Source organism: Herpailurus yagouaroundi, unplaced genomic scaffold (genome assembly GCF_014898765.1).
Source record: "Herpailurus yagouaroundi ecotype Mexico unplaced genomic scaffold, PumYag 180, whole genome shotgun sequence".
Taxonomy (NCBI): Eukaryota; Metazoa; Chordata; class Mammalia; order Carnivora; family Felidae; genus Herpailurus; species Herpailurus yagouaroundi.
In genome coordinates, this window is record NW_024412411.1 from 5651344 (window position 1) to 5674215 (window position 22872).

At 42.5% G+C, this 22872-nt stretch overlaps 2 protein-coding genes and 2 long non-coding RNA genes across 6 annotated transcripts in view; 3 read left to right on the forward strand and 1 right to left on the reverse strand.

Moving 5' to 3' along the window:
- THAP12 (THAP domain containing 12) overlaps window positions 1-13004 on the reverse strand; it is a 26975-nt gene extending 13971 nt beyond the window's left edge. Inside the window, exon 1 of one of the 3 annotated variants that reach the window (XM_040489404.1) lies at window positions 12790-13003. In XM_040489404.1, the coding sequence (XP_040345338.1) occupies window positions 12790-12878 (89 nt within the window). In that variant the 5' untranslated portion in view covers window positions 12879-13003. Of the gene's footprint in view, window positions 1-12789 lie in introns of all 3 variants that reach the window. The other 2 variants (XM_040489402.1, XM_040489407.1) reach the window with 2 other exon arrangements.
- A 350-nt stretch (window positions 13005-13354) lies between these two features.
- LOC121039308 (uncharacterized) lies at window positions 13355-18631 on the forward strand. The gene is made up of 2 exons (XR_005794687.1): window positions 13355-13427; window positions 15792-18631. It is a non-coding gene; the product is annotated as an uncharacterized LOC121039308 (long non-coding RNA).
- Window positions 13369-18631, forward strand: GVQW3 (GVQW motif containing 3). The gene is made up of 2 exons (XM_040489408.1): window positions 13369-16603; window positions 17642-18631. Exon 1 carries the CDS (start codon window positions 13890-13892, stop codon window positions 14520-14522), a length of 633 nt encoding a protein of 210 aa, XP_040345342.1. The 5' UTR covers window positions 13369-13889; the 3' UTR covers window positions 14523-16603; window positions 17642-18631.
- Window positions 18632-20257: 1626 nt separating this feature from the next.
- Window positions 20258-21498, forward strand: LOC121039310 (uncharacterized). The gene is made up of 2 exons (XR_005794689.1): window positions 20258-20448; window positions 20709-21498. It is a non-coding gene; the product is annotated as an uncharacterized LOC121039310 (long non-coding RNA).
- Window positions 21499-22872: the final 1374 nt, after the last annotated feature.

Below are 22872 nucleotides of genomic sequence, written 5' to 3' on the forward strand. Positions count from 1 at the left end.
ACACACACACACACACACACACACACACACACACACACACACACTGACACTTAATTCCCTCCACTCTGAATATGTAAAACCATGGTGAAATGTTGATTATCTAACTGAAACTAAAACCACACCTAAATAGTATAGCTTCTCATTCAACCAAGTATTATTGCACAGCAATGATGCCTAAGATGTCCATATTTTAATATTTTGCACAGTTGTGCAATATGATTTCATAAACTTTCATCTTTCAACATCCAAATACTTAGTATAAAAACTGTCTTACTATAAAATAATTTGCCATACTGTTACAGCTGTTTTTTAATTCTTACATCTCTGAAGATCTTCGATACAGAATACTACTGTCTGTATGATCTCTGAACTAAGTTGAGACAGCTTTCCTATACCACAAGCACTCAGATTCAATCAAGAATAGATTGGGCAGAAAGCCCGATTAACTACATCTTGTCTTCCACATCAAATACCAAGAAGTAAATCTAGTATATGTGCTGCCGAAGTGAACACACCAAGAAGTAAATCTAGTGAAAGATGTGCAAGACCTGTAACAAAAAAAAAAAAAAATTTAAGTTTATTTATTTATTTTGAGAGAGAGAGAGTGGGCACGAGTGGGAGGGGAGAGGCAGGAGAGAGAGAGAGAAAGAAGGGAAGGGGAGGGGAGGGGAGGAGAAGAGAGGGGAGGGGAGGGGAGGGAAGGGAAGAGGGAATCCCAAGCAGGCTCTAAGCTGTCAGAGCAGAGCCCAATGCAGAGCTTGAACTCACGAACCATAAGATCATGACCTGAGCCAAAACCGAAAGTGGGACGCTTAACTGACTGAGCCACCTAGATGCCCCTAACTGAAAAGACTTTTTAAATAACTTAAATAAATGATAAATTCATGGATTAGTACACTGAATTCTAAATATATCAATCTTCCTTAAATTGATTTACTGATTCAATACAATCAAAATCCCAACAAGTTCTTTTGTGCATGTCTCTTTGAATGTCTGTGTGTGTGTGTGTGTGTGTGTGTGTGTGAGTGAGAGAGAGAGAGAGAAATGGCAATTCTAAAACTTTTTATACAGAAATTCAAAGGACTAAGAATAGTTAAGATAACTGTGAGAAAAAAAGTTGAAAGACTTACACTATCAGATATTAAGATTTATTATAAAGCTTAGTAAGACAGTGTGGTATTGGGACAAGGATAAAACAATGAAACAAAATGGGAGAGCTACGGACACTTAAGACTAAGGTAGCACTGCATAGCAGCAAAGACAAAATTTTTTTGTTTTGTTTTGTTTTTACAACAAATAGCATTGAGTCAGGGCACCTGAGTGTCTCAGTTGGTTAAGTGTCCAACTCTTGATTTCAGCTGAGATCATGATCTCACAGTTTGTGAGATCCAGCCCCACATCAAGCTTCATGCTGACAATGTGGAGCCTGCTTGGGATTCTCTCTCCCTCTCTTTCTCAAAATAAACTTTAAAAAAATATTTAAGGGGCGCCTGGGTGGCTCAGTCGGTTGGGTGTCCGACTTCAGCTCAGGTCATGATCTTATACTCCGTGAGTTCAAGCCCCGCGTCGGGCTCTGTGCTGACAGCTCGGGGCCTGCTTCAGATTCTGTGACTCCTTCTCTCTCTGCCCCTCCACCTCTCACTCTGTCTCTCTTTCAAAAATAAATAAACATCAAAACAAAATTAAAAAAAAAAATTTAATAGTGCTGAGTAAATTCAATAGCCATATGAAAAAAATTAATCTGACCCCTACTTCTGTATCATATACACAAAAATAAATACCAAGTAGACTGTAGATCTAACTATGGAAGTAAAACAATAAGCTGCTAAAAGATAACACAGGAGACTATCTCCATTACCTTGGCCAAGACAAAGATAATTTAAAGAAGGCAACAGAAAGCACAAACTCTAAACCAAAAGATGAATTAATTTGGCTACTTTATTATTTTTTTTAATATTTATTTATTTATTTTTGAGAGAGAGAGCGAGCATAAGCAAGGGAGGGGCAAAGAGAGGGAGACATAGAATCTGAGGCAGGCTCCAAGCTGTCAGCACAGAGCCCAATGCGGGGCCCAAACTCATGAACAGTGAGATCATGACCTGAGCCAGAGTCAGACACTTAACCGACTGAGCCACCTAGGCCTCCCTAATTTGTCTACTTTAAAGTTAATAACTTTTCTTCATTAAAAGAAGCCATCTAAGAGCAAAATGGCAAGACTCATATCCAAACTATATCTTTACAACTCCTACAAATAAATTTGACAACCCAATATAAAAATGGGCAAGAAACTTGGAAAAGTAACTTACAATAAAAAGGCTATGCAGATCGGGGTGCCTGGGTGGCTCAAATGCTTAAGTGACTGACTCTGGATTTCAGCTCAGATTGTGATCTCACAGTTCATGCATGGGTTCAAGCCCTGTATCAGGCTCTGAGCTGACAGCACGATGCCTGCTTCGGATTCTGTCTCCCTCTCTCTCTGCCCCTCCCTCGCCCCCCCCAAATAAACAAACATTAAAAAAAAGCTGGTTACCCAGATGGCCAATACACACGAAAAAAATGTTCATGGAAAAAAAAGGGCTCAATCTCATCAGGGAAATACTAATAAAAACCATTAACGAAATATTACTACATACCTGCAAAAATGACTACAATGCAAAAGAGATAATACCAAAGATTGATAAGAAAGTGAAAAAACTGCCTGTCAACAGTAAAGAGCATAAACTGTAGTATACTATTGTATACAGAATACTATTCAGCAATGAAAATGAATGTACTAGCTAGATCGCACAAACATAATGCTGAGCAAAATAAGCCAGGAGTACATGCCATGATTCCTTTTATATAAAGTTCAAGAATAGACAAAACTTGAGGTGCCTGGCTGGCTCAGTTGGAAGAGCATGTGACTCTTGTGAGTTCAAGCCCCATGTTGGGTATAGAGACTACATACATACATACATACATACATACATACATACATACGAAAGAAATCAGATGCCATTTAAAAAAAAAAAAAAGAACAGGCAAAACTCACCTATGGTGATTATGCAGGAAAAAACTTAATATAGCAGGCCCAAGACTGCTATCTTCAAAAAGACCTGCTTGTAAGGATGGCCTTTTGGGTTGTGCCTGGAAATCTGGCTAACAAGCAGTTCCCTACACTGACATAAAACTTTCCCTAACTGATAAGGTGGCTCATTGTGCTTAGACTGTGCAAACAATATGATTCATACTGAACATCTGCCTTCCTTCTGGGAGTCTAGAATTTTAGTATATGCTAGGCAGAGTGTGTCTATGTGACCGGATCCCAATAAAAACTTTAGGCACTGGATCTCCAATGGGTTTCTCTGGGTAGAAACATGTTCTATATCTCAAACATTACCTGGGTATTCATTTTATAAAAATTCATCAAATTCTGGGGCACCTGGGTGGCTCAGTCGGTTAAACTACCGACTTGATTTCGACTCAAGTCATGATCTCATGGTTCGTCAGTTTGAGCCCCGCATCAGGGCTGCACTGTTAGTGCAGAACCTGCTTGGGATCCTCTGTCTCCCTCTCTATCTCAAAAATAAATAAACATTTAAAAAAATTCATCACATTCCAGTCTACTAATTTTGCACTTTCTATATATGTCATATATCAATAAAAGATTCCTTCACTCTGTCCCTTATTCTTAGTAACCAACTAACCTAAGTGTGTCAAGTCAGACAATGACTCTGACTAGGGAGAGTGGGATAATGACTTAGCCTCAGAGGAGAGAGAATTTGGGATATTAGTTTTATATATACATATATATATCTATATATATATATACACATGTATATAGTTACGTATAGATATATAGTTATATATATAGTTTTATATATATATAGATATATATACGTATATATAAATCTGGGTGAAAGTTTCATGGACACCTCACTCTGAAAATCCAACAAGCCACACACTTATGATTTGGTGATCATCTGTGTACATGTGTTTTACACCAATGAAGTTATTAAAGTTTTTGTGACAATTTTTTTTTACATATATACATGTATGTACATACATATGTTTGTGTATACACACAAATGTACACACACACACTCTAATATGCTTTTAGGCACATATATAATTATCTCTCAAATTTACCACTGTCTCCCCTTCCCTAGATCTCCCTGTCACTGTTCATGCACTCCAGACTCCATAGCCTTTTCCCTTAGCAGGTGAAGTGACTCTCCAAATCCATCTAACTTCCAAACTGGTCTTTTACCTTTCTCTACCTAACACCTTCTCCATGCTGAGAGTAAATGTTTTAAAGTTTTGGGGTTTGATTTTTTTTTTTTAAGTTTATTTTGAGACACAGCATGAGTGGGGGAGGGGCCGAGAGAGAGAGAATCCCAAGCAGGCTCCACACTGTCAGCAAAAAGCCAGATGTGGGGTATGAATTCACAAATGGTGAGATCATGACCTGAGCTGAAATCAAGAGTCAGACATTTGGGGGCGCCTGGGTGGCTCAATCAGTTAAGCGTCTGACTTCGGCTCAGGGCATGATTTCATGGTTCATGGGTTCAAGCCCTGCATTGGGCTCTGGCTAGACAGCTCAGAGCCTGGAGCCTGCTTCGGATTCTGTCTCTCTCCCCACTCTCTCTGCCCCTCCCCTGCTTGCACTCTGTCTCTCTCTCTCAAAAACAAATAATAAACATTTTTAAAAATAAAAAAATAAAAAAAAAGAGAGAGAGAGAGAGAGAGAGAGACACTTAACCAACTAAGCCCCGGGCAACCGTGCTGAGTAAACGTTTTAAAGAGCCAATTTCAGAATGTCTTTCCTGCTTAAGATCCTTTAGTGGCTTCTCATGACTCTTAGGATAAAGAAACAATTCCTTACCTGTCATAAGACCCTGAACAATTTGGACCTTGTCTACCTTTCAATCTTATCGAACCACTCTTCTACTCTCTGCCTCTTTACATGCCTTACTTCAGTTCCATGAATGCACTGTGATTACTTCTATCCTAGGGTTGTTCCCCATGCTGTTTATTCACCCTAGTATCTTCTTGTCTTTTTTCACTTCCCTGGCTAAGGAAAGCCTATGCAAAGATCAGCCTTCAGATCTTATCTTAAAGATCATTTCTTGAAGGAAACTTTTCTGATTCAGGTATGTATACATATGTGTATGAGTATGTACACACACACAAACAGGGAAGACTCCTCTTCCTCTCTGTATATGGTCTCTCAACATCCTGTATTTAACCTACTATATTACCATGAGCATAAACACGCCTTAGTATATCCCATCTAAATAATTCTTAACTTGGATCTCTACATAGCAAAACTAGAGCCCATTTTCACTGTATCTCACATTCTTTCCTCAATCAATTCCAAGGAGGCTTCTGCTTTATCCCTTTTCCATTGAAACTGCTCAAGATTATGAATGACTTCCACCCTGCCAAATCCAATGGTCACTTTCTATCTTCATCTTAATCACCTTTTCAGTACTATTCAGCCTTTTTGTTTTTTTTATTTTCCCTTTGATAGTTCTCTACTAATGCAGCATTTCCAAAAACATATTTCAAGGAACACTAGTCAACTGTTTCATTAAAATTTAAAAAGTTTTGGGGTACCTGGGTGCCTTAGTCGGTTGAGTGACCAACACTTGGTTTCAGCTCAGGTCATGATCTTGTGGTTCTTAAGTTTAAGCCACGCACTGGGCTCTACTCCACAGTGCCTGCTTGGAATTCTCTCTCTCTCTCCCCCTCCCCCACTCATGCTATCTCTTAAAATAAACAAAGAAAGAAAGAAAGAAAGAAAGAAAGAAAGAAAGAAAGAAAGAAAGAAAGAAAAAGAAAAAAAGAAAAAGAACTGCACTTTCCAAAACAAACAAAAAACATTTAGCCAAAAGAATGGCATTGTTTTCCATCTCTGCAAATCTTCTTAATGTCTATCTTAATCTGTTGTCACATGTGGTTTTGGCTGAAGTATACGAAGAAACTCTGGCCCCACACTGCTGTGCAGTTAAAAAAGGTAATTAAAATGTTCCTCCCTTACCCATATTACTGTGAATGTTCTTTGATACTACACCAAAACTCCCCAAGTGGTGGTTTCTTAAAGCTGAATTGCAATGTGGAATCTGAAACCAGACCAATGAGCTTTCTCACTCTATTACATTGAAATCCATCTTGGTGTATCTTACACTTTGACTAGAGCTTTTATCTGTGCATGTCTTTGTAAAATCACAAATTGGTCAATTTGGAAAATACCAGTTCAGCGAGTTATGCAAACGACCACTATACAATTTATTTTAAAAGTCACATTTATCAATGTCACCACTCATCTCATTAGAAAAGCTTTAGAGTTGTCAAGCTCAAAGTGGTGCCTATAAATTCTCCAAAATTCTCATTTCTGCTTGAATTTCAATTGTTTCCCTTGAAGTGGCAGGCTTATCTCACTCACTTCCAAGAAAGGGCCTACAAACATTGGCATTTATATAATCATACTTAGAAAACACAACATACAACCTACTGAGCAATGACGTTACTATGTTATGTAGCCCCTCAGAAACCCCACTGCACACTCCTGAAAGAATGAGCAAGAAAAAGGCAAATAACATCAGTGTCATTATGAAATAGTTGTTTACTTTGTGGCACTCCTTCATGAGTGCCCCAAAAAACCACTCTTCTACATTTTACAAGGCAGAGTATATCAACTCTCAATTAACTTTGATTAAATTGCCATAAAAACCTTGGAAGACCTCACCACCTCAGGGGTGAGTTAGAGCTAATTGCCTGAGAAGCAAAAAGAGGGCTTCAATTGCTCAGCTCACTGTAACAGAAACGTTTCATTAGCTCTCCTTGTACCTTCACCTAGTCTGGGGATGAGCCCCACTATGAGCTGCCCCCAGGCTCCTGCCAAGCCTTGGCATTAGTCAAGCCATCGTGGGGCAATCCAGATTTAGGCAGTTTAAAAAATTTTTAACTTTAGGGGAGCCTGGGTGGCTCAGTTGATTAAGCGTCCAATTTCAGGTCAGGTCCTGATCTCGTGATTCATGGGTTCCAGCCCCGTGTCGGGGTCTGTGCTGACACCAGAGCCTGGAGACTGCTTTGGACTCTGTGTCTCTCTCTCTGTCCCCCCTCTGCTCACGCTCTGTCTCTCTCTCAAAATAAATAAACATTAAAAAAAAAAAAGTTTTTGATATGGCACAAAAACAGACACTCAGATCAATGGAACAGAATAGAGAACCCAGAAATGGACCCACAAACGTATGGCCAACTAATCTTTAACAAAGCAGGAAAGAATATCCAATGGAATAAAGACAGTCTCTTCAGCAAGTGGTGCTGGGAACACTGGACAGCGACATGCAGAGGAATGAGCCTGGACCACTTTCTTACACCATACACAAAAATAAACTCAAAATGGATGAAAGACCTAAATATAAGACAGGAAGCCATCAAAATCCTTGAGGAGAAAGCAGGCAAAAACCTCTTTGCTCTTGGCCACAGCAACTTCTTACTCAACACGTCTCTGGAGGCAAGGGAAACAAAAGCAAAAATGAACTACTGGGACCTCATCAAAATAAAAATCTTCTGCACAGTGAAGGAAACAATCAGCAAAACTAAAAAGCAACTGACAGAATGGGAGAAGATATTTGCAAACGACATATCTGATAAAGGGCTAGTATCCAAAGTCTATAAAGAACTTATCAAACTCAACACCCAAAAAAACAAATAATCCAGTGAAGAAATGGGCACAAGACATGAATAGACACTTCTCCAAAGAAGACATCCAGATGGCCAACCGACACATGAAAAAATGCTCCACATCATTCATCATCAGGGAAATATAAATCGAAACCACAATGAGATACCACCTCACAACTGTCAGAATGGCTAACATTACCAACTCAGGCAACAACAGATGTTGGCAAGGATGCAGAGAAAGAGGATCTCTTTTGCTGCTGGTGGGAATGCAAACTAGTGCAGCCATTCTGGAAAACAGTATGAAGGTTCCTCAAAAAATTAAAAATTGAACTACCTTACGACCCAGCAATTGCACTACCAGGTATTTATCCAAGGGATACAGGTTTGCTCTTTCGAAGGGGCACATGCACCCCCATGTTTATAGCAGCACTATCAACAATAGCCAAAGTATGGAAAGAGTCCAAATGTCCAACGATGGATGAATGGATAAAGAAGACATGATACACACACACACACACACACACACACACACACACACACACACAATGGAGTATTACTCGGCAATCAAAAAGAATGAAATCTTACCATTTGCAACTACATGGATGGAATCAGGGGGTATTATGTTAAATGAAATTAGAGAAAGGCAAATATCATATGACTTCACTCATGTGAGGACTTTTAAGACACAACAGATGAACATAAGGGAATGGAAGCAAAACTAATATAAAAACAGGGAGGGGGACAAAACATAAGAGATTCTTAAATATGGAGAACAAAGAGAGGGTTACTGAAGAGTTGTGGGACGGGGGATGGGCTAAATGGGTAAGGGGCATTAAGGAATCTACTCCTGAAATCACTGTTGCACCATATGCTAACTAATATGGATGTAAATTTAAAAAAATAAAATAACTTTCTGATAAATAAAATTTTAACTATAATTTTAAATAATTTATGCTCTCCGTACCACCTGCCCAAGGTGAGTTGATTCAATTATTTTATAGTTAAAAAAAATGCATAAGTAATGTGGATAAAAGGTACAGTATAGGAAATATAGTCAATGGTATTAGAACAGCACTGCAGGGTGACAGACAGTAGCTACAGCTGTGGGACCACAGTGTAATGTACAGACTTGTTGAATCACTAGGTTGTACACCTGAAACTAATGTTCAACACTGTGTCAACTATTAAAAAAAAACTAAAATAAAAAAATAAAAAGCACATTAATGCCACTTTTTCTAAACCAATAAAAGGTACTATATTTTGAAATTCCACATTGTGCCCTTTATTAACTACACTTTTGAATTTTAAATTACTTCAAATAGCTGTTTATAAGAGTGTCCATGGAATTTATAAATATAACAAATGGGAAACGGGCACCTGGCTGGCTCAGTCAGTGGAGCATGTGACTCGATCTCAGGGTTTTGAGTTTGACCCCCATGTTGGGTGTAGAGACTACTTAAAATAAAATCTTTTAAAAATAATAATAAAATAAAAAATAACAAAGTAACAAAAATAACAAATGGGAAATGTACTATTTAATAGCATTAAATATATTTATTGTTAGTTAACAATATTAACTTTTCAAGAATAGGTTAGCAATGTCACCTTTTATCAACCTTCTCTGACTCATTTACAGGAAAAAAACTAATTATAAATAACCCTAAAAATACTGTTAGTAATTTAATACACACCTCTGAAAACTACTTCTTTATTATAATTAACTCTGGGCACAGTAAAAAAGAAACTGTCAAATACAGAAGAATTTGAAATCCTTAGTATGGGAAGACTTGGTTTAGATAAAAAGTTAGGATCTTGATGACATTATGTCCACTAAAATAAGCCAGATATAGAGAACAATTATATGATTCCATTTCCATGAAGTACACAGAACACACAAAGACTGAAAATGGGATGAATGGGGGGGGTGGGGAAGGGAGAGGAAAGGAGTTATTGCTTAACAGTTGAAGTTTTTGCTTGGAGTAATGGAGAAAGCTTTGGAAATAGATAGTAATTGCACAACACTGTGAATGTAATTAACGTCACTGAATTATACACTTAAAATGGCAAATTTTATGTTATGTATTTTACCAAATGTTTAAAAATTAATAACGTAATATATACTGAATAATATATAATATGCATTAAAATATAATGTATATTAAGAGTGCATTTAATATACATTTTAAATGGGTGGTATATGCATTATTATTATCTCAATAAAGATGTTAAAAGAGTTAAGAAAAGTTCATAATTTGGTCTTGAAATATTTAAAGGGCTCTGACACGGAAAAGGGCACAGAGTTGCTCAGTGTGACCCTGGGAATAAAACCAGGATCTCCAAAGCATAAATTATAGGGAGGCATGTTTCCACTCAATACAAGGAAGAAACAAGAGCCAAAGCTTTACAAAATCTATTTAAAAAAAATTTTTTTTAACATTTTATTTATTTTTGAGAGAGAGAGAGAGAGAGAGAGAGAGTGGGAGGGAGACAGAGAGAGAGAGAGAGAGAGAGAGAGAGACAGAAACCGAAGCAGGCTCCAGGCTCTGAGCTGTCAGCACAGAGCCCAACGCGGGGCTCAAACTTAAAAACTGAGATCTTGACCTGAGCCGAAGTCAGATGCTTAACCGACTGAGTCACCCAGGGGCCCCTTACAACATCTTAAATGTCCCTTCACAAAGCAGGAGGTGTTTCAACAAAGACCCCCCCTGTCAGGCACGCACAGGGCCCCTAAAGGGTCCATAAATACCTTGATAGTGGAATGCAAAATTGTGTCTATGTCTTTTCTCCAGTAGTCTTTACCTTAGATTCTCAAAGGCGACCAATGGCACTAGATCTAAAAACTTCTAAATTTGAGACTGTACACCCCTATACTCCCAAGGAGTGTAATGAAAAGAGCATTCTCTATAGTATATGGATACAAAAGATCTATGGTTCAGAATCAACTAATGGCGCCCTCATTATGCAAATTAAATAAACTCTCAGGAATGCCCTTGGGCTACAATTTGGGTAAAAGGAAGATAATGCTTAATGGGGTAAGGTACAGTCAGATTCGGATGCTCCTCTTCTCTGCTCCCATAAAACCCAACAGCTATTCCTCACTCTTTTGAGCTAGTTTTCCTCACCTGCCTGAACTTTAAATACCAGGAATGCCCCAAGGCTCAACCCTCAGACCTACTCCTTTACTAACCCCATAGCATGGCTTTAAATACCCTCTATAAACTCAGAACAACCCATATTTACAATCTCTAGTCTGAAAGTCTCTAAATTCCAGACTATCTTTTTACGGTTTTAGCTCTAAAATATTTAGGTTACTGATCTAAATATGGGCCATCCTGAGTTCGTTTCTGGACACAGTATGAAGAAAAACATCTATTCCTGCACATCAATCAAGCTTCTCAAACTTCACACGTCCCAAACCAACTTTTAATATGCCTCCTCCAAAGCTGCTCCTCCCAGTCTTCCACAGCTCAGTAAATGCTCAGGTTAAAAAAAGGAGTCATTCTTCCCCTTTTCTCTTACAACCTCCATCTAAACCATTTAACAAATCCTGTTGGCTTCACCTTCAAAATGTATCTCAAATACAACAGCTTACCACCTTCTCCTCTACTAACCTGGATTACTGCAATTGCCTTTAGCTGCTCTTCCTGCTCTCGCCTTTGCTTCCCTACAACCTATTTAACAAGTAGCCAGCCATCCTGTTTCAAGTAGTCTCTCTGCTCTAAACCCTTGGATGACTTCCTGTCTCAGAATAAATGCCATAGTGCTTTACATGGCCTACAATGGCCTACACAATTCGCCCCCACTATACAAATGCATACAGTTTTCTGGTCTCATTTTTTCCCTTCTCCCTCCTTCCTTAAACCAGCTCTACTGTCCATGTACTTCTGGCTGTACCTGTAACATGCATGCCCTGACTTCGCATTTACTGTTTCCACAGACTAGAAAGCTCTTCCCCTAGGTACCTGCATGGTTGGCCTGCTCACCTACTTTGCTCAAATTCTCCTTCTTAGTGAGACCTTCTTTGACCACCCTATTTAAAATAGCAATTGTGTCTCCCCTGCTACTCATTTCTCACCCCCCCCACATTTGCCTTTTCTCCATAGTATTTATCACCATATAACATACTGTATTTACATATTTATTTGTCTATTTTCCTACTAGAATGGAAACTTCATGAGAGCAGGGGCTTTGATTTGTTCACCTGTATACTGCCAATGCTCAGAAGAATGCCTAGCACACAGGAGGCCTTCAATAAATATTTGTGGAATAAATAGGGTGCTATATTATAATCGCCTTCTTCCGTATGTCTCCTTAACAGACTGTGAGCTTCCTGCAGGCAGCAACACTGTCTCATTCACATCTGAATTTCCAGCACCTAACACTAGTGCTCGGCACATAGTAAGTACTGGTTTGAAATGAACGAATGAACAAGAGGCCAGAGAAAATTCTTCCGACTATCACAGTCCCTACTCTATCACTCTTTAAACGGACGCCAGAGCGTGTGGGTTAACTCAAGGAAGAGGTTTCAATACCAATTCCCACGCCTGTGGGCGTATCCCCCCACTCTACCCTCCGTTATCCCCATTATTAACCAAGTGAGACAATGAGTAACGGTCAGAGCCAGAATTTGAACCGTGAACAAGCCCGATGGAGGAAGTAACTGTGACTTGACGAGATCAAAGAAGGTGCCCGGACTCTAAAAAGAAACACTGTCCCGGGGGTGGTGGCAAGAAGAAGGAAGGGCCCTGGGGTGACCACAACCGCAGAATCCAAGTCCCTCTTTTGACAGCTGAGGAAACTGAAGCCTAGAGAGGAAAGCGACCTGCCCGAGGTCACCCAGCAAGCTAACCAGGGCGAGAACCCAGCTCATCCCGCCCGCGCGCCGCCCCAGTTGCCTCTGGGTTCGGGTGGTGCCCTCGGCGCCGAGCCCCCGCTGGCGCACGTGCTCCGAGGTCCCCGGGCGCTCGCCGGCCGGCTGCTCCAGGCCCGTTCCCCACCTGGGACCGAGGCTGGGGTCGACGACCCGTGGCCCGCTCCCCACGCAGCCCCGGAGCCGGCGGTTGGCAGTGCGCACCGCAGAGGTGGGCCCGGGCTGCCGGCTCGGCGCCCGCCGCTTACCTGGCCGGATCCCGCGGGAACCTGAAGAAGGCCAGGTCCGACTGCGTGCTCTTCCTCGTACAGTTGGGGGCAGCGCAGAAGTTCGGCATCGTCGCCCACCCGCCGGCCGGCCCAGCCCTCCCCTCCCCGCCTCCTCAGGGCAGCCCGCCCGCCCGTCGGGGCCGGGGAGGGGAGCCAGGCCGGCCGGCCGGCTCGGCAAGGCCGGCGCGCCGGGGGGAGGGGCGGCGGGCGAGAAGCCGCGAGGGGCAGGAGGGGCGCCGCGGTCCGAGGCCGGGCTGGGGACGCGGCTCCACAGTGCTGTGAGCGGCCGGGAGGATTTACCGCCGCCGCCGCCGCTGCCGCTGGTGCACCTCCCGCCCGCCCGGGACGCTGCCGCCTCCTTCCCACAATGCACCCTGGCGCCCGGGGGTGCCCTCTCTTCTCACAGCCTTCCTCCCCCGCCCCCTCCTTTCCGCCGACTTCTCCGCAGGCGGGCACGCGCAAAGAAGCGCGCCGGCCGGGGTGTGGCGGGGCGGAGGCGAGGCCTGGCGCGGGCTGCCGCAGTGCGCCTGCGCACAACCTACCCCGCGAGGAGAGAGTAATGCGCATGCGGGCGTGTCTCCCGGGACTCTAGAGCAGGCGAGCCCCCGGCACTTTCGGTAGGTTTGGCTTGCGCGGGTTTTTGCAGATCTGGGGCGAGCTTGCACGTCGTATCGCCGGTGCATCTCTCCTTGCTTGCTTACGTTGCCACCACTTAGGCCTCTATTGCAGAAATCGCCATACACTCTTAAGGGCCGCAGAATCGGGAAGACCTTGCTGACTGATTGGCACACTCCTGGCAGATCTACGTGCACAAGTTGGACGGAGACGTGTAGATTTCATTTTCCCCAGCTTTACAGCTTCTCTTTGGCCCTCGGGCCAGGTTAGCTTCTCAGGACAGGCCTCCCCAGCCTCGACCCGGAAGCTGAGGGGCAAAAACTCAGAAAAGCAATTACTCCTCCCTGGTGAGGCTTCTGGAGGAGCATTAATAGCGACATGATTCCCCTTGCAGCCCTATAGAGATTGGTTTCTCTGTCTTCCCTTACAGTCGTGGTCTTAACGTTCCTGTGTTAAGTGCCAGAATGAGTGACCGCTATCTAGAACAAAGGATTAGTATCAAATTTTGCGTCAAATTGAACAAGTCTGCAAGTGAGACCCACCACCTTTTAAAAGAAGCTTATGGGGATGAAGTCATGTCCAGGGCCAGAGTTTTCGACTGGCACAAAAGGTTTAAAGAAGGGCGGGAAGACGTTCGAGATGACGCCCGAAGTGGCCGTCCAGTCACCCACCGGACGGATGAAAATATTCAGAAGGTCAAGGACTTGGTTTGTTCAAACAGGCGGTTGACAGTGAGGATGATGGCCGAAGAGTTAAATTTAGATAAAGAAACTGTTAGACTCATTCTGAAAGAAAACTTGAATATGAGAAAAGTTTCCGCAAAAGTCCTATCAGGTGTTTTGAAGGATGAACCTCAGCCTGGGAAACTTGACTTTCGGTCTGATCTTTCAAAGGAAACTAGGAAAAATAGCTCGTGTGTAAGGAAAAAGATAACAAGTTCTGAAACATGGACTCATCTCCAGTGTGAAGGTGGCGGGGAGATACCTCTGCCTGTATCTCATCCCCAGAACCACTTCCCTGCCAGCCAGCTTCTGCATGCTTCATCATCAACAAGCCTTCCCACCAGAGCAGCTCAGGACTGGTTCACACCATGGTGAAAGGAATGTGAGGTGGCCAAGCCTGAGGTAGAAAGCTGCCTCACAGTTGGGCACCTTCCTTTGCTGCCCCTCCATTTTCAGTCTTTACCATTCCTTCCCCCATGTCACAGCCCTCCCAGTTACTCTTGCTGGACTGCTGGGCCATCCTCCAGTTTTGAAGAACTTCTGGCTGTTGACTGCTGGTACTTGTTTGTTCTTGAATTCTTTTGCTTAACAAGTTTGGATCTCCTTGCTGCCCAGACCTTAGCTTGTGGCTATCCTGTTCCCGTGTTCTCAACATCCTGACTCAGGGGTTCATACCATTGAAAGGTGGGAACATGACCCCCTGGAGTCTTTCTGTGCCCAGGAAGGCATATTCTTCTGGGAGGACCCCAAAAGAAGGCCTACAGTTCCAGCCTGCTTCCCAGGCAGGACCTGAGGTACGGTACAGAAGGCTGTGGCACGCCGACCTAGTGAGCAATGCTAAGGGCATATCCAGCCCAAATGACTCAGTAGGAACCCCTCGGTATTGAGGGCTTGGCCACCCATACTAATCTCACAGACCTGTCTCTCACAGAAGAGCTGGATTTGTTTCATTAGTCCCATGCTTCGCACCCCCACTCGATTGGGTAACTCCTCTGCTGGAAAAGGAGGATTTGGTCCTAGAAAATATAAGTGAGGAGACTCAGGCCCAGGCTGTGATGTGTGAGGAGGAAGACAAGAGGATACTCTAGACCTTGAATTAAGGGCGTCTGCTGCTCATGTGCTGATTCCCACACAGCTATAACTAATACCAACACTGTCGGGTGTTTTTTGAGCACGTGCAGTTTTTAAAACACTGCTGGGCATTGAAAATGTGAAGTTATAAAACACGGTCACCACAAGGTGGGTGGACTTCCAGATGAGATGATTCCTGAACTGGATCCATAAGGAAGGGTGAGACAGGAGGCTAGGAAATTATGGGAAGCTTCCCAAGCAGGTGAAACAGCATGAGGCTTCAAACCTGCATCAGTATGAAAATGATGGCGCTCTTGGCTGAAATAGCAAAGTCTGGAGGAAGATGATAGTGTTGCAGAAGATGAGCAATTTGGGATAATTTGCTTCCCTTCCTCTGCCCCAACTATGCCATTATTTTATAAATTGCTTCCCCTGAGTCTGTGGCTAGGTTTATAATAATTCATTTATTTATCTAATTTTTCCATCAGACCCCCCCCCCCCCCCCCAAAAAAAAAAAAAAAAAACATTCTCTGCAAGTTCGAACTCCTTTATCTCTTTCTGCCTCTCTGCCAGGATTTATGCAGTGGAACTTTTCCCAAGTGGATTCCAAGTAATACCACATAGACTGGAGACATCTCAGAAATGCGTGATGGAGATGCAGTGGAAGATGGTTAGAAACAGCATTTCACAGGAATAGCCAATGTCTGTTTTACCCAAGGGTTTTCACATGCAAAGCTCCTATTATTGAACTAGTAGATTAGTAAACCATATTGGTTGAGAGAAGCCCAGCACTTAATTATTCAACACAGTTATTTTTAGTTCTGTTCTTTCACTATCTCTGTCCCCTTCAAAAAGTGGCATGTTCCCAACTAACACCTGTCAGTTTTGAGGCACCCTTAAACCTACACCTTATGCAACAAATAAAAGATCTTGTGCAAGAAAAATCTTAAACCAAACAACAGCTCATAGACTTCTACCTACTTAGCGATTTGTAGACTTTCTATTTCAGGACGTCATCTGACGTCTTCCACATCAGAAGAGGTTCTGGGTTCCCCACAAGCACTTGCCACCAGGAACACTGCACTTCTGGAACAAAGGCCCCGTACCTGGCTGTTGCAACTTTGGGGCTGAACCTCATTAATTCTTGCTAGGTTCAGTGGTAATTATTGGAGAATCGGATGCTCCTCAGCCAGGGCCAGGATCCTACAACAGTATCTCTAGGCAACATCTCCAACCTGAGAGAACTTATTTCTGGACTCATTCCTGTCCTGTAAACAGGGCTGGCATGAGCCTTCCAAAGATGCTGGACCAAGACCATGCTGGAGCATAGGGTACCACAAGCAATGGTGGCCCAGACAGGGTTTGGACACAGCTACTGGAAGCAGGTAATCAAGAGTGTGAATTCAAATTGTTACAAGTAGCTATAAGGAAAAGGACTTAATGTTTTACTTTAGCTCTTGTGCTGAGTACTAGTCAGGTCGATCTACGGTACTACTGGGGCCCGTTGCCCATTTGCGAGGCTTCCCGGAAAATATTCAATGAAATGATAATAGACCCTAAGACAGCTCAGATTTGGGGAAGTAAAATTTCTGCCCTAACACTCATCCACAGCAAACCATCTATACATGGCTGCTCAGAGTTGCTAAACCTGAGGCCAGACCATGATCTAGAGTATCCCCAGACGGGAGAGTTCTCATAAAGCAGTATCCCTTATGTGCCCACCCACCAAATCGGTTTTATTGCTGACAAATTTTAACCCTGAACTGCACCTTCCCACCCAGGCTTCTTGAGCTAATCCTGTAGTCCCAAGAATCTACCCAACATCGTGCCCCAGGCTCTTGTCCTTGGCTTTTCTTATACACCTCTGTCTATTCTCTACCAGTTTGCTCTCTCTCCTCTGCTACACTGGTGCTTTGTTTTCTGGTTCAGGATCACACCTCTCCCCCTTCTGGTCAAGATTTTCCATTACAACTCTTAATTTTTAGATCCCTTTTCCAGCTCTTCACTTCAGCTCTAAAGTCTTGAGTGGGGAAAGTGGCCCCAGGTTGCTTTCCTATCCTCAAGAAGCAGGGTGGGACAACATGGAGGTATGTGTTCTTATTTTTGTGTTATCTAAGAGACATACAGGGAGGAAGAGAAAGCTCCCTCCTACCCTTAGCCACCAGTGGTTCTGCTCCCCAGAGCCAACCAGTGTTAACAGGTTTCTTAAAGAGAAATTTGGTTACCTCTGGTGCTCAGGAGTCACGAAAGTTTTTCAGAAATAGAAGATCAAAATCCCATCCTCTCTGGGTAAGCTCCATGGAAACATAGAAGATGAAGCCTGGCTCTCTGTAGGACATCAGGAGGAGAGCTGGACATCTGCAAACCTTGACTGTAATTCTCGAGCTCAACACAGTCATTTAATGAATCTCTTTGGCTTTCAGGCTGATCTCCATCCCCATCCGCATTCTGGTTCAAAATCCACATGGAATGTTACATTCCACAACTAGAAGTCCACGAGAATAGACACCTTCCAGGGCAGATCATCCCATCAGTGATTTTATCTAATTCTTCCTCTGCCCCTCACACCACACTATTTTACTTCCACCTGTCCCACTGGTAATGAAAAAAAAAAAAAAAAACGTAAAGAATTAAATATTCACCAATCTTTGATTTTAAAAAACATGTGGATAGTTCTGCAATCTTCTGAATTCTGCCCCTGGTTCTGAATCCTCAATGAGATGTTATTATTTAGGAAGAATGTGTACCTGGCGCCTGCTTTCCAGAGACTTCCTTTCAAATCCATTTCTTAGAATTCAGATTTGCCAGTGAACATGCCTTGATAAATGTGGGTGTCAAATGACTTGAGGCCATCTAGTAAAGGACGGCGATACCCTTGGGGAACTGTCTCTACATCACATGCACTGCTCAGCCAGCCTGCTATTTGCAGACCACTTCACCTCTAGGTCCTTGGGATTGGGTCTCACCAGGGTCTCACGTGGCTCAATTAGCAAGAGGTTCCTTTGCTGCTGGAACTGTATATGTAACCCTGTGTTCTCCAACTGCTTCTTGGTTAGATCAGACCTCTCAGATTTTACCAGGCTTTACACACTATCCAAGGCAACCCTCGTGTATTTCTCTTCTCTAGTCTGCCGTATCAGATCCTTGCAAACACTTACCGGTTGCATCACCCTTCTCCAGTATTAATATCTAGAAATAAAAAAGCTATAGTGGGGGACTTTGATACTTCCAACAACCCTTGGATCTCGTAAAGGGGTCAACAAAAACTTTTTCTGTAAAGGAAATGTCTTAGGATTTGTGGGCCATCCAGTCTGTGTTGTAACTGCTCAGCATTTTATTGCAAAAGCAGATATAGCTAATACGGAAGTAGGTGAACATAGCCGTGTCCTAATAAAACTTTATGGATACTGTAATTTGAATTTCACGTGTTACAAAATACTATTTTGATTTTGTTCAACCATTTAAAAATGTAAAAAAACATTTTTAGACTTCTTAGCTTATACACCATAGAAAAGCAGATGATGGGCCAGGCTTGGCCCATGGACCGTAGTTTGCCTGCCCCTGGTCCAATGTATGTAAAGTGTGTATATAAAATGACAGATGACTGATCCTCTTCCATCGATAATGTTAATGCCATATTGATCCACCAGTGTCTGACAACTTACTGTACGGAAACTGTAGAATATTGAAGGGAATCTTTATGATGCCAGGAGAGTGAACTACACCTGAATGATGGACTGTTTATCGTAACCACATTCTGTTTCACAAAATAAGTTCTATGCTGTTTTTGACTAAAAGTGATGTTACACAAACTACTACCTATATTATGCCCTTATCATATCTCAGAAACAATTTTGGCGATGCTGCAAATGGTTCCAAGTTGCAACCAGTGATAACAAGGAGCTGAAGGTGGTTCCCAAATTGCCTTGGCCATGGGCAGCATTTGAATGAGTTTATGTTCTTACCTATGAAAGTGACTACTGTGGAAGCGACAACACTCACGATTCAGCGCATGCTGGGGCCAAGGGTGTACCCTTGTTTTACTTGCTTTTCCCCTAAAGAGAGCCGTATTGTGTCACCTTTATTTAAACTGGTTTCCCAAAATTGAGATAGAATTTCAGGATTGAACAGATGTTTACAAAAGTATTTAATCCAGCAAGTCAAGTTTTTCTCGAATCCTGGAGTGACGAAATACTACAGCTGCTGAATAGTTGCATCTGAGAGAAGGTTCTGTGTTAATTCCAAAAATTTTTGTCAAGCGACTATATGTCCCAGGCACTGTCCTGTTTGCTGAGGTGCAGCAATGGAGAAAGCAGACACACGCCTTAGATCTGACAGTCTAAAATCTAATTATATTACTCTTCACCCGGGTAGAACTTCTCTTCCATGTGCCCACACTAACTTATTGTTAATTGCATACCTGAAAATAAGTATGACCTTTGCCATAAGTCTCTGTGCTGCAGTCGTGAATCCTCTCCAACTGCGTGAATAATTTGAGGACTGTATGTTCCACTTAGATTTTATTATCCTTTAGACAGATCTGTATTGGTAGGAAAACATGCTGGCAGTGTTGGAAGTGTAAATTGGCAACAGCTTTCTGAAAAGCAATTTGGCAGTATCTATCAGGAGCTTTAAAAATGTTTATATCTCCTGATCCTCTAATTCCACTTCTGGGACTCTGTCCTAAAGAAATAGTCTAAAATGTGGGCAGAATTTATGCTTAACAACCCAGAAGTCCAACAGTAGAAAATTGGTTAAATAAATTACAGTATGACCATACAATAGACTATTATGCAGTCATTATAATTAACGTTTATGAACAGTTAAAACACCATGGCGAAATGCTTATATTAAGTGAAAAGGGTGTTATACAAAATAGTATATATAAATCCAAAATTGTCTCTTTTTTTTAAAAGTTTACTTATTTTGAGAGAGAGAGAGAGAGAGAGAGAAAGCACAAGTCGGGGAGTGACAGAGAAAGCGGGAGAGCGAGAGAGAATCCCCAGCAGGCTCTGCACTGTCAGCACGGAGCCCCAGTTCAGGGCTCGAACCCACAAACAGTGAGATCATGACCTGAGTTGAAGCCAGTCACTTAACTGGCTGAGCCACCCAGGCTCAGTCTCTTAAATGACTAGAACGGGTATGCCAACTCTGTGTGGTCGGGTTATACGTTTGTTTTTTTTTTTTTTAATTTTCCATTTCTTCTCTTTTAAACAACATTTGTCCGAATGTTATTACTTTTTTTTTTTAATTTTTTTTTCCAACGTTTTTATTTATTTTTGGGACAGAGAGAGAGACAGAGCATGAACGGGGGAGGGGCAGAGAGAGAGGGAGACACAGAATCGGAAACAGGCTCCAGGCTCCGAGCCACCAGCCCAGAGCCCGACGCGGGGCTGGAACTCACGGACCGCAAGATCGTGACCTGGCTGAAGTCGGACGCTTAACCGACTGCGCCACCCAGGCGCCCCTGAATGTTATTACTTTTATCAGAATAAGACAGTAGCACCAAAAGGTGGCGATGGAAGACAGTGCAGGCCAAACCGCTAGTTTGGTCCATGAATAATGAACTGTCTGGGTGGATACGGAGGCTGTATGCCATCGCGTTGCGGGTAGCAAGAGTGGGACAGAAGGGAAAAGGGCCTGCCCGAGAGGAAAGGCAGGTGACCAGGATCCCTACAAAAAAGGCAAAGTGGTACGAGAAGGTACCATGTTATGTAATCCCAGGTAAGTAAAAGCACGAATGGATCAGGTATGTTCTGCCAATGGGAAAGGATACGGAATACTCTCCTGAGCAAAATTAACCTCATTCTCGCATTCTCTCAGACAAAGTGAATATTCTCAAGATGGATTTTATTACAGTTGATTCTCTGAAGAATCCTTGAGCCTCCCATATCATTTTTTTAGGATAGAAATGCCTATTGATGTGCCAAGCCTGCCTCCTCCCATACCGGGATGCTCCAGCAACCTGGATGCACATGGAAATATTTGGCATTCCAAACTGGGAATCCCACAGCATATCATGAGTCATCGTAATGTTGTAACTTACAAAACTAAAGCTTGCAAATGTTATTTTGGTGGAATCTGGAATTGCTGTGCTTTTTATCTATGTCTTCAGAGTAATCGTGTTACAGGATTTTAAAGTGAGAAATGATATAGATAATGCCTATCCATAAATGCGACTGTTATGTTGGGAAAATGTGTCCTCCATTGTTGCTGTAGCAAAACGTTTATCATTAAAATGCCAAACATCTCAGTAAAATTTCAAACTTTCAGTTGAGTACGTACATCTTCTATAGGCATATAAATTATGGATTTGCCAAGCTGAGAGAGTTCTTTAATATTGAAGTGTAAGTGTTGGTCTGTAGAAAGAACAGAAGAGTGAAACATGGGTGTTAATTCTGGCTCCTTAATAGACCACGTGACTTTGGGCAATTCATTTGCACCCTTGGAGCATTCTAGTTTACTCATCTGTGAAAGGAGAATAATAACACTTATCTCATGGACTTGTTTGTTTTGTTCATTCAACAAATATTTATTGACTGCTTATGTGTATTTGACACTGTCCTAGACTCTAAAGATATAGCAATAAATGAGACAAAAGAATGTTCCTCCTTCTGAGCATACATTTAAGAGCAAGAGTATAGCATGTTAGATAGTGATGATTAGATGTGAAGCTGACATTAAATAACGTAGGTGATGCCCAACACAAGACTTGGCATGTAGTACTAAGTAGATAGTGATTTCCTTTGTTTGTTTTGTTTTTTGTTTGCTTTTGTTTTTAGAAAGAAAGAGAGTGCAAGCAAGGGAGAGGGGTAGAGGGAGAGAGAGAAGAATCTTAAGCAGGCTCAGCACCAGAGGGGGGTGGTGGGCTCAACTTGGCTTGACCCCATGACCCTGAGATCATGACCTGAGCCAAAATCAAGAGTCAGACACTCAACCAACTGAGCCACCCAGGCACCTCTTCCTTTGCTTCTTTAGTCTTCCTAATGGCTCTTGAATTACTCTACAACATGGTAGTAATCGGCAAAAATCCTGACTCTGCCTTCTAGCTCTTGCCAGTTAATAAGGCCTAAACCTGTTTTTGCTTAAGAAGACAAAGAATTCCTACAGTTTTGTTTTGTACTTCCTGCATGGCAGATTAATCAAGGTGGTGCCTAAACACTGTTGATAAATGGCCTTTTCTGAAGCCAGTTGGCAGGGGTCTTTGCCTTGGGCTAGATGGCAGGTGTTAGGCCCACCAAGACAAATGCGGGGGTGTCATTGCTGTTTAAGTAAAACAGATGCACAGACCACAATGGCTGTTTCTGTTAAAGCTGTGTGCCCTATGCCCTGTTCCCAGTACTGGTGAGCCAGGCAAAGTTTGCGTTATTTATGGGATACCAGGGCATTGACAAAAAGCCAGGAAAAGGCGGGTTTAATGCTTGTGGTATGTTTATATTTCTGCCCCATTGTGGAAATTTTGGAAGGTTCAAGGAATGTTGGAAAATAGCAGCCAAAAGTTCACCCCTAGGGGTTCAGGTACTTCACCAGACCCATTTCCCTGGCTCATCTTCCTCCTCCAGAAACATCCATTCATTTACTGAATTTCTTCTTCAGGTCTGGGCCGGTGGTAGGCACAGAGGGTACAGCCCTTGCCCTGAGGCTGTGCCCGGCC